Here is a 12,611-nt window from a genome sequence, read left to right on the forward strand (position 1 = left end):
CATCCTACCGGCACCTGAAGATAGAGTTAGATGTAACAAAAACTTGGTCAAAAGACCGGAGTACTGCTCTTCGGATCTGCGCTAACTGGCGCGGAAAAAAGAAGAACTGACGTCAGCGCGCGGAGGCGGCGTCTATATACTCCAGCGACGTCATCACGGCGCACGACGCCGACGACGCGGAGCCGTAGGGGACGCCTGCAGACAACGCCTACCGACGCGCAGGGGTACTGCTACGCAAAAGTTTCCGGATCCAGACTGACGCCTGGGGATATTCTAAGGTAAGGAATCTAATACTAACCTGTTTCTTTCAGATAAATATTTACAAGCTCTTAGGCCATCTTCATGGATGACAGATGTGTATAGAGAAACCACAACAAACGTGGCCATAACATATTCCGATTTCCATGGTATTCCGCTGATGCTGTTCTGGAAGTCCATTGAGTCCCGGATTTGGATGGCAAGTTGACAACATAAGGAAATAGAAAAATGTCCACAAATCTAGACATATTTTCCAATAAGGAACCAGATGAAATCACAATGGCGTGGCCCGGGGGATTATCTAGACCTTTGTGTGCCTTAGGAAGTACATGTATTGTTGTGACAATGGGGTGTGTGATCATTAGGTACTGTAACTCATCTTCATCTAAAAGGTCTTGTGCATACAGTCATATAGCTTTGTGTGGAATGCCCCCATGATCTTTTTTGAAGGGTTTTCCTTCAGTTTTTCATAGTTAATAGGGTGATTAAGTTGTTTGACCTCCTGATAGTATTTTTGGCAGTCTATCACAACTATATTTCTACCTTTATCAGATGATTTTATGACAATGTCTTTACCACTCCGCAAATCTTTCAGGGCTCACCAGTCTTCAGCCTTCCTATTCTGTTGTATCCGAGAATCTAGCTTCTTATGCTTTAACAAGATATCTCTTAAGTCTTCAATCAAGAGTTCATTAAATATATCTATTCTGTTTCCTGGTGGGAGCTGAGTGTCAAATTTAGATTTGACTTTGCATTTGCTGCTCACATATTTATTTGTTTCAATGCCCAGCATAAAGCAGCACTCAGTATTCATCATTTCGCCTATTGCGCCTCCCACTTTTGATTTCCAGTCTCCAATTCCAGACTGTATAAGGTCTTTAGGGGGATTATGTCTTCTGTTGTTAGTGTTGACAATTCTTGGGCGACCACAAAGCTCTTCATAGTGCAGGTCCTGGTTGCAAAATATTTTTTTTTCATTTCAATTTTCTGCAAAATGTATAAAGATCCACTCTTGCTGTAGCCAGATCCATCCCATTTATAGGGCAACAAGTTAGACCCTTGTTAAGCTAATTAATATGTTTTGTGTTCAAAATTTTCGAGGATACATTAATACCCAGGCCATCTTCCAGAGGGGGTCAGTACTTTTTTTTCTTTCCACCTTTGGCGCCCCTTACTTTGCTTTTTCCGGCTGCTTCGCTTAACTCTCTATGCTCTCCCATGCTGGAGCTCCTATGCCTTCCACAACTCCCGAGTTGTCATCCGGAGGAGGCGAATTTACCCCCAAATAATACATCCTCTGTCGAGCATTTGCAGGCCCCTTGTTCCCGAACTCTCCTTCAATTTCTCAGCACTGAAAAATGTCATGAATTCTTGTTCCTGTACCTGAGCCATAGTTTCTCTGCTGTAATTAGCATCATAACGTCGAGCGAATGAATATACTCTATAGCCATTAAACTTTTCATTTTCTTTACTTGCATTTCCTTCTCAAGTTTTTCCAATCTTTTCTCTAGTTCTTCAAACTGTTTTTTACCTTCTACAGTTTCTTGAAACTTCTCCATAGATTTTTGCCAAGGTTTGGATCTTTTCCATCGCTAAGGATAGCCTCCTTTCAGCATGTATGAAGAGGGTATTAATTAATTTCATGGAATATTCAGAGGTATCAGTTTGCCACTGTAACATTAAGTCCAGATGCAGGTCACTAAAGGTGGGAAGAACAAACATTCTTAAACACCTAGGAATGTGTTTGCATTCATAATTTTTTTTAAGGGTCACACTTTCCCACCATGTATTCATTTCCATTATTCTTGCTTGTTCTATTTCCTTAGTAGTTGTGTCAGTGTGTTGGTAGCGTTTGAATTGAGGATCCGAGTAATTCCTCGTGAGTCTATACTATCTCCATATTCATCACACATCTCCTTCAAAAGTTGTTCCTGTTTGCTCCATCTCTCTGCCATGATATATGCACGAGATGTGCTGATTTTGTAATACCCCTTCTGATTTCTATATCAGCCTTTTGGGCTTGATAGTTGTACTTGTTTATTATATTTAATGCAGATCAAACTGTTTTGTTTCTGAACACACTTTTAGCTAATCTCCATGTTTTCGTGGCTGGTCCCCCACTTTCCTTCATTGCGCATCTGTTCTCTGCTGGATGCTTTTGGAAGTTTTTGGAAGTGAATCTGCCCAGGTCTCACAAAAAGTGGGCCGACGGCAGTGCTGGCGTCTTTGTTCCTCCTGGACGTCGAAGCGCTGTGCCTGCCGGGCACGGCAGAACGGCGCAGCTTTCCGTGCAGTGTTCTCCCTCGGAGGCGCACCTTATCACATTATTACAAAGCCGGGAGCTGCCGGAATCTGAAAGCCGCCTCTCCCGGCAACTGCCCGTAATCCCTCCGACTGGACAGCAACGGACAACACAGGAAAACGCCACACACAAAGGTATGTGGATTTTGTCCAGCGACATGGCAATATTTATTCATTTATTTCCTGATTTATATTTGTGATTTTATATAGCGCGGACTTGGCCTGTAGGCATCAGAGCGCTTTTTCAATAAAGCAGAACAAATATAAAATATACATGTAACTTTAAAGGTTGGGAGAAACCCGGTCTAGGCTCCAGGTGAATTAGAGTGCTTCACAAGTTATAACTGTAAACAGGACCGGCTGTTAGCATGGGTGAGCTGGGCCCAGGCAGGGCGCCAGTATTCTGAGGAGCGCAGAGAGCTGTGTGCATTTAGGTTATGCCAACAGCGCCCTTCTCAGCTTGCTGCAGTCATGCCCTCATCCCTGCCTGTTCATTTCTGTCTGATTTGCCCGTTTAAAGTAGCTTTATATGGCAGATGATAATTTTAACACCCCTTTATTTATAAATATGTAAATGATTCAATAAATATATATATTTAACATATATTAGGTGTGTTTTGTTGTGTTGTGTTTTCAGATAGAGACTTCTAGCTGCAGATCCCTTACCTTGTAAACTTTTGCTTGAGCAATACCCCTTGTACGCACTGTTGAGTGGCTCCATTCGACTCCGCTTGACGTTGTAGGCATCGTTAGCGTCGGTTATGACGTCATGGTCAGCCAGGGGCGCGGACGTCACTTCTTTTGCGTGCGGTGATGCGGAACACCACACTTAAATGCGTTAGTGTCACGTCAGTTGCGGGATACTTGGCAGAACTGCAATTATTGGTGGCATGCTGACATTATTCTGACCATTAATTTAGCCACCAAAGGCGCATCTGCAGGTTACATGCACAAGTTAAATTGGGCTTAGTCACTGGAGGATCTTAGAAAGTCGTGGATACGGCCCGGTAACCAACCAACTGCTGCTCTTTTCTATAGTTGCTTCAAGAGAGAGACATTTAAAGCATTCGTCGTCCAAAGCTCATATTTCCCTTTTTGGAATTCACCATAGTCTGGGTAATTGATTGAGTCGATAGATGGCAGCATTGCACCTTTTTAGGAACAGCGCATTCTACCAACATGAAATGCGTCAATAGCTGTACTCCTACCCACTGTCTTGGATATGCGAACGTTGTCCACTTGGGAAGTATAGCATTTTGATAAGAAACACCCAACACGTGACTGTCTGCGGTATATATGGGTAAATCAATCAAACGGTGAGGGGGGGAGGGGGTGGTGAACGAAAGGACCAGCCAACAGCAATAAATACCGAGAGGGAGGCGCGGTCTCCTTCATTTGTCTTGGTTTCATGGCGTGCAGCCATGCACCCTGGCTGACACCTATTTTTTTTTTTGTTGCATATTTATATAGCGCACTCGACCCGAAGGTATTGGAGCGCTTTACATGAGCACCGTATTTACATTACACATTCAGGCCATTTGTTCATGTCGATTTAAGGCTTAAGCATGACAACATTATTAAAAACAAATTGTCTCCATAAAGTTTATACATTTTACAATGGACTTTGTCTTTATTTACTTTAATTATGAGACAGTTAGCTTTAACTTCGCAGCTTCAGAACACTGCAAAGAATGCACTGATGAGGGGAATAATCTCGGCTTTTTGTACGACCCCGAGCCAGGACAATAAAATACTGATTTTGCCAGTAAAAACAACAGATTGGTAGTAACCCTATAGTGACTGGTTACAGTAGGACCTACCTGGGATGTACTGCAGTAACAGAGAGCAATAGTGAAGGCAACAATCCAAACAGGCCAGTCCACCCCTGGTAAGGCTCAGGTTCTTCCTAATGGCAAGAGGGTGAATGTGCACACTGAGCAGCAAATGCCTGCTCTTTTGGGCCAGTCCAGGCCTGGTTGGAGCTTCTTATTATTGTGGTGGGGAGAAGGCTTTAAATGACATTTTTGTCAGAGCGTGGCTCCGAGTGTCACTTAACACCAAGTACGATAATGTGGCTCTCCGTAGCTGCTTCCTGTTGTGTGTTTCATGTGAATTGTAACACTCTGAATCTGACTTGTTCATCCTAAACACTTTGCTTGCTGAGATTAATAGTTTTCTCTTTTCCTATCAGAATGAAAGCACATACAATTTCCACAGTACAAACTGCACCTAGTTATGAAAAGCAGATGTTTTGTGATCAACAGGAAGTGCTCTGCAGCAGTTTAAACATCTTTTTCGAGTTTCTCACAGCTCAAAAGGGTATAATTTGTAATATTTATCCATTCCCATGGGCTTCATTGCTTGGCCTTGCTCGCGAGAAATTGTTTCTCATAGTGGTTGAAATGTCACTCATAATTGCACTGAAACTTAGTACGCTTGCTTGTCTGCCAGTACGGCGACGCTTGAGACAGCACATGGAGCTGCCATTTCAGTAGACATGTACGGATTTCCATAGGTATTTGTTTAGTGACACACCTCTTTGTGATGCAGGTACTGCCAATGCGTTGCTCTGACAGACAATATGAGGTTAGACAATGCATGTCTTTGTCCCGTGCTAGTCCACCTGCAGACTGAAGAGACCAGTCAACCCCTTGACTCGGGTAATCCCACTAAGGCGCATGAACAAGGGATGTCTTGCTTGAGGCACTTCAACTACAGATAAATATAATATGTGTGTCCAGTACGTGCGTGCCCTCGTGGCTCCAACATGCAGGTAGGTGCAGCACGCGCCTGCCTACAGCACGTTGGAGCCACAAGGGCTCAACATTTATGACAAGGATGGGATGCTGTCCGTGTGGCAGCTAGCCCCGGTGCTGGTGGTGCCCAAGGACACTTTTACAGCCAACAGGACATGTCAGTAGCTGGTGGGGCTGCGCTCACAAGCTATTACCCGTACCCAGGCACCACATATGGGCCAGGTACTTTGGTCGCCACACTGGCTGGTGTGAGACAGGAAGGCGGTTGGAGCCAGAAGTATGGTCTTCACCCCAACCCTGCACCAAACCAGCTGCTCAGAGACTATGTGTGCGAGGTGTGATTAATGAACAAGTTACTTAACTTTTGTAACGATATATCTGTAAGAAACATTAGTTAGTTATAGATTCCTTACCTTAGAATTACCCCCAGGAGCCAGAGTGGATCCGAATTTTTTTTCCGTCAGCAGCGCGTTGAAAGGTGGCGTCGGTCAGCTCTGCGTCTGTTGTTGGCGACGTGGTTGCAGAGCCATGCAAGACACTGACCACTGGCGCACAAAACTAGGGCCCTGAAGGGATGTCCTTAACCCGAGAAATCAGTTCGCAGAACGGGGTGGATGGGTGGGGCGGTAAGGAATCTATAACTAACTTCAGCACCATCGACTGGCAGTCGGAGCACGACTTGGGGTCATGGTCGTGCTCCAGGCAAAAAATACACAAGTGGTGCGGATCCGTCACTGACATCATTCGGTCTGTGGCTCTGGGCGGAACGTAGTGGGGCACCCCTTCCGTAGTCACGAAAGGGGCAAAAAGAAGACTGCACAGGGCAGGTGGATTGGCCCAGGGACTTGGCCGTAGCTCGTGAGTCCTTGAAACACTCTAGAGAGTTGTCTGCTATATCGCCAAAAAGGCAACAGCCATGAAAGGGCATATTCATAAAGGTGTTCTCGAGATTCCCTGAGAAACCAGTCGACCTCATCCAGGCGTAGCGACGAAGCGCTACAGACATTGAAATGTTCCTGCCCAGAGAGTCAGCAGTGTCCAGCCCACAATGTATCGCAAACTTTGCTGCATCCCTCTCGGCGCCAACAGCGTGGGAGAGCATTGCCCGGGCCTCCACCGGACACTGAGGCAGCACTTGCGCCACGGTATCCCAAACCGAGTGGGAATAACGGCCCAAGAGACATGCGGTGTTTACGGACCGCAGTCCTAAGCTGGCAGAAGAGAACATTTTCTTTCCAAGATGTTCCAGTTTCATGGATTCCCTTTCCAGTGGAGCGGTAGGGAAGGCGCTTTTGAAGTGGAGGCTTGGACCACCAGACTCTCCGGCATGGGGTGTTGGGAAAGGAAAGTGGGGTCGCCTGTAGCCGGGCAATCATCCTGTACACGGGAACCCCCTGAGTTGGGCCTGGACCACGTGCCCAAAAGGATGTTGGTGAGGGCCTCATTACAGGGAAGCAAGGGTTCTGAAGAGCTTGCAGCCTGTTAAAGGACCTCTGTCAGAAGGTTAGTCCTGACCGCCACCGTAGGACGCCTCGGCCGTCCTACGCAACACCACTGCGTACGACGCTCCCTCCTCCGTAGCCACGGTAGGAGGAGACAACATGCCAAGGTTAGGCGAAGTGCACAAACCACTGGCATCCCCCAGTTCCTCTCTCCAGTCCTGTTCACTCTCCTGGTCAGTTAGAGGGTCACCTGACCCCTCCCAGTCCTCCTCCTCAGTATCTGGGTGCCATTCTGGTTGAACAGGGGCCCCAGGAGTGAACAGGGGCATAAACACCCCTCTAGATGCCGGGTCCGGCATCGGACAACACCGGTCCGGCTTCGGGTCCATGTTGGGATGGAGGCCGGGATCGATGCCGGGCAGGGGGCCGACCTGCGACGAACGTGGGAGTGATGCCGGAGGAAGTGGCGCCGTTGGAGGCATAATGAGGTCAACCTCAGGATCGAGGCCTGGATCCAAGGGGGCCGTGCGGCGCCGTGGATGGAGCCACCCGCGGAGAAGGCCTAGGACCCCCAACTGAGTCCACGGGGCAGAAGGCGCGCCAGCGGGTTTGAGCCGCCCAAAGATGACATGCATCGCCTTGTAGAACATACGAAGCTCGGCGGGAGTCGCTCCGGGTCCCGGAAAGGGAGGGAAACATGGAGTCAACTCTTCGGGCTCCGCGTGCGGAGCCACAGGAATGGCACCACCCGGGTCCCTCGTTGGGTCGGTCGACCGACGAGAAGTCGAAGAGGGATGATGCTTCTTCGACTTCTTATTCTTCTACTTACCCGACACCGAGTGCGAAGACTTCGAATACTTGGAACTGGAATGATGGTGGCTCCGCGACCGGGACCTCGAACGGCAGGGAGCCAACTGCTGGTGCTCAAGCAGCTTTCGGGACCACTCCTGAAAAGCCTTCGGCGCCATCGACAGGCAGTCGGAGCACAACTTGGGGTCGTGGTCACACTCCAGGCAAAAAAGACACTTGTGGTGCGGATCCGTCACCGACATCATTCGATGACAAGAACTGCAGGGCTTGAAGCCGGACATCCCTCGTGCACCTTAGGAGTCGAAGACTCGAAACAAGAAGTCGACAAAAGTTGAGAAAAAGTTAGTAAAAAAATGACTGAGGTACCGCTCTTCCCTGATCTGTACTGGCGCGGAAAAAGAAAGAACTGACATCAGTGCGCAAGGGCGGCATCTAAGTAGCTGGTGCGACGTCATCCCGGCGACCCCGACGCCGATGACGGACGTGGAGCCGACCGACACCACCTTCCATCGTGCAGATGTACTGCTGACAAAAAAACTTTCCGGATCCAGTCTGATGCCTGGGGTAATTCTAAGATAAGGAATCTATAACTAACGTGTTTCTTTCAGACAATGATTTTAATAGGATCAAAATAAATCAAGACACTTTACTTGCTGATGTGCAATTTGTAAATATTTTCTATACCCCAATTTCCACTCATTATCATTAGAATGGTACATGTTTTTATAAGTAATTTCAATGGAAAGTGTTCTGTCAGTAAATTACAGTGCACTACCACATCATGCTTTTGTAATATGTTTGCAACAGTGGTCTTCAAAGTGCTCCACTGCATACATACCACACCCTCACCACCTCTGCTGGAATGGGAACGGCTCATTTGCAATGCATGTCTTTGTGAGATGCTTGGATTTTTCACAATCCTATGACTTTAGTGATGTAACATTGATGGCAGCACCGATACTCTGAAAATTGTTCCATCGCCACTGGCCCGAGTGTCTTTGTGTGACATTTTCATGTTTTCTTGCTTGGGTGTCTTTGTGTGACATTTTTATGCTTTCTGGCTAGGGTGTTTCAGTGTGACATTTCCATGCAGGCCTGGGTGCTTATGTGTGGCATTACCACAGTTATGGCCTGGGTGCTTGTGTTTGTCATTTCCATGGTTTCTGGCCTGAGGGCTTATGTTGACATTCCCATGTTTTCTGGCCTGAGAGCTTATGTGTGACATCTCCATGGTTAATGGTCTGGGGGCTTATGTGTGACATCTCCATGGTTTATGGACTGAGGGCTTATGTGGGAAATTTCCGCAAATTATGGGCTGGGTGCTTATGTGTGACATTTCCATGCTTTCTGGCCTAGGTGCTTATGTGTGACATTCCCATGCTTCCTGGCCTGGGTGCTTATGTGGAACGTTTCCATGGTTTCTGGCCTGGGTGCTTATGTGGGACATTTCCATGGTTTAAGGCTTTAGTGCTAACGTGTGACATTTCCACCATTTATAGGCTGGGTGCTTATGTATGACATTCCCATGCTTTCTGGCCTGGGTGCTTATGTCAGGTCCTCATTTACTATTTACTATTCTTTGAAAGTTAATACAGTTAAATGAATATGGAATGAATAATGTATTGTAAAATGAACCATTTTGGCTTTTCTTTTTTACAAAAGTTTCTTGGGGGAGACCCCCACCAGCCCACCTAGAAGTCGTCAGCCTCTTTTTAAATAGTGCGAACTTGACCCGAAGGTAACGGGTATCAGAGCGCTTTACATGAGCACCAGTTGCATTTACATAAGCACACATTAATTTTTGTTAGATACAGGGAGATTAAGTGATTTTCCCAGAATCACAGGATGCTGAGCGTCATTGCAGAGACTAGAACCCGGTTCCACAGATTTGAGATCAACTGCCCTAGTTATTAGGCCACATCCTCTCTCCTCGCGCCCTATGCATCGTACGGGGGCTGGTCTGACAAAATCTGCCAGGGATGATTTGGGTTACCAATCCTGCCCTGTGCAGTATCCACTTCCTGCCCGACAATACCCTGCTCACCTGAAGGGGTCCCCGACAGGACTCATGCACAGCACAATATGCAGGTTGTTCCTCACACGCTCAATCAAGTAATTGAAGATGCTGTCTGGGGTATCCGGGATGTTATTGGCCTTGGCCAGGTCTGCGAGTGCCACATGTATCTGCAAAAGAGAAAGAAGTTGTGAATTTCAATCATCAGCCACTATTCAAGGTTGGGAAGACAATGTCAATGCCCACCAGGCTGGGAGGGTCCTTCGGAATAGATGTAGCTGCTATGTTTCACAAAGGTGCACTGTTAACCCACAAAGCAGCCGTTTCTTTCACTGTAACATGGGTCTGAAGCACTGGGGGCTTTGATGTGGGCAGTCCTGAGTCACTTATTCTACCCACTTCCACATTATGACCAGGACCTCAAAATCTAGATAAAAACGTGCATTGTTCTACGGTTTTCCTGGGAGAATAAGACACACAGGCCTTTATCCCTCACTGATTGTTCTCAGACGGCACAGGTTTGAGCTCAAAGACAAGATATTGGAGACTAGGATGAATCTATCAAGTGACCATCAAGGAAAACCTTGGGCAGACTCCCCTGGCATTGCAGTCAGGGTTGAAACAAAAACAGAAGAGGAGAAACTCTCTCATCCCCAAATTTACTTTGCCTTACAGGAGACACTCGCTCTTCCTCTGATTTACTTTTACTTAGAGGCGACACTCCTTCATCCTCGTATTTATTTTTCCTAAGAAGAGACACTCCCTCTTCCTTGAAAGCACTTTTACTAAAAGGAGACACTCCATTTCCCTCTGATTTACTTTTCCCAGGAGGAGTCATTCTATCATCCCAGGATTTATTTTTCCTACGAGGCGACACTCCCCTTCCCCAGATTTATTTTTCCAAAGATGAGGCACTCCCTCTTCTCTGGATTTACTTTTCTTAGGAGGAGACACTCCCTCTTCCCCAGATTTACTTTTCCTAAGAGAAGACACTCCCTCACCCTTGGATTTATTTTTCCTTAAAAGAGATAACTCCTTGCGAGAGTCTGGCTTAGTATATTGTACACACTTGTGTAGGTGTAGCACCCTGCACTAATCCAGACAACCTTCTTTGTGATTTTAGTGGTCTTAGACAACCTTAGAATGCTCTCTAAGTGGTCGCTGAGGAGAGAAACCTTCAGGCTTAATCCAGAGGGATTGTAAAGCAGCTTGTTTTACCAGTACTTAGTCTTATGGTATAGATTAAGTGAAAAAGAACCTCAAAGAGTACTTTTAAAACGAAATATTTGATTACAAACACTCACTAACACATTGTATTATCTCCCACCTGGAGATATAAACACAATGCACACTGTACTTAGGGAATAGAACTTGGAAATAGCACAAGTACACAGTAGTCGCCAGGGGAAGACTAAACCATATAATAAAATAGTGGAATTCGAACCATACCCAAGTCAAGAATGGAGCCAGACGAAATAGGAGAGCTGGGGACCCTAGGAACCACTCTAGGTGAGTATCTAGGAACCCCATGGAGGTCGTGTGCAGAGTGGGAACACAACCCCATGCTCAATGTTAGTCAATGGGGAAGTCATGGTTGCAATTTCATAGAAGGAACCTTCCCAGTGAAGAAATCCTGTCAAAGATGGAAGGTTTGAGAGTCATCCCACCCGTGGATACACCAGGATACCTACACCAGAGAAGCTGTGTGTATATAGGTGTCAAGTAATGTCGTAGATCACAATGGGGAACTTCAAGAAAGATCCTGCTTAAGAAGAAGATAAAGGAGTCCAGTGGAACCCAAAGGTGGTTTCATGATGAGAAGTACATGCAAGCAGAGGGGACAGAGTATATGCCACTCAGGAGTGACCAGGAGGCAAGGTGACGAATGCCCACCGCTGTCGGAGATGCAGGAGAGGTTGACGGTACTCTGAAGTTGCAGCAGTGCAGACTAGATGATGTTGTAGGAGACCAGGAACCGTTCACAAGTTGTCCCACATCGGATGTCGAGAGTCCTGAGGGGCACCAACAAGTCTTGGCAGCAGCAAACAATGTAGAGGACGAAAAAGGTTCAGTGTTGGGACCAGCAAGGCCCAAGTGACTCACCATGAGCTGTTAAGTCAGCGTAGGCCCGAGCAACCACTGGAGCCAAAGAAAATACTCAACAGGACCCACGAGCTAGAGGCACAGGAGTGGCAAGGTGACCTAGAGCAGCTCACCAATGAGGAAGGCCCACTGTGCAGAGGAAGCAGTGAGGGCAAAGGTCTTGGCTGCGGGAGTTGCTTGAGGTTGGAGCTTCTTGGAGCCCGAACATCTCTGAAGGAGAGTGTGAGAAGTTGGCCTGATATATAATGTTCACTATTCTAGTGAGCACTCTGTATCAGTCCAAACAACCCTTATTGATGATTGGTTGTAAGTCAACCTTATAGACCAGCTATCCTAGTAGCATGGATACGAGCAGTCTAAGGCTAAGACTCTAGAGGGCGTGTTAAGCCAGCTGTTTTACCATCACATTACCCCTTGAACACCAAGTGAAAGGACACCACACAAGTTGTTATCAAAAATAAAGTGTATTTATTTATAACAAGACTACCCTGGCTCTTTATGAGACAGGGAGCTAAGCACACAACAAAACTCTTAAAGAATTACTGAAAGTCGCACAATTTACACAAATGCCCGAGGGGCACGAAAAACCATATACACAAGAAGTGGAATGCGAAGTTACTAGCAGGTAAGTAATACTTTTCTAGACTGTAGAAACGCTAGGCCTACAATGCTGAACCCTTAGATTAGAAGCAGGAGGCCTAGGGGCGCCTTGTGCAGAGTGGGAACTCTCACGCGTAATGCGGGAACAAGTCTATGGATACTAGTACTTTACAAAGTTACTGTTCTCGGGCGAACCCGACTAGGTGGGTCGAAAACAAGGGTGGATCCGAACACTTAGGGTGTTGGACTATGCTGGAGCACCGGAGTACTCAGTTTACCTAGCCCAGGGGCTGCGGCTGCATAGGGTTCAAGTTGCGTCGGAAACCC

At 46.8% G+C, this 12,611-nt stretch overlaps 1 protein-coding gene across 2 annotated transcripts in view; it reads right to left on the reverse strand.

Moving 5' to 3' along the window:
- Positions 1-12,611, reverse strand: part of DNAH2 (dynein axonemal heavy chain 2) — a 3,497,426-nt gene that overhangs the window by 927,956 nt on the left and 2,556,859 nt on the right. For both annotated transcript variants that reach the window (XM_078670326.1, XM_078670327.1), the window contains one exon: positions 9,612-9,751. In XM_078670326.1, the coding sequence (XP_078526452.1) occupies positions 9,612-9,751 (140 nt within the window). The remainder of the gene's footprint in view (positions 1-9,611; positions 9,752-12,611) is intronic.

Source organism: Lissotriton helveticus, chromosome 12 (assembly GCF_964261635.1).
Source record: "Lissotriton helveticus chromosome 12, aLisHel1.1, whole genome shotgun sequence".
In the NCBI taxonomy this organism is placed as follows: domain Eukaryota; kingdom Metazoa; phylum Chordata; class Amphibia; order Caudata; family Salamandridae; genus Lissotriton; species Lissotriton helveticus.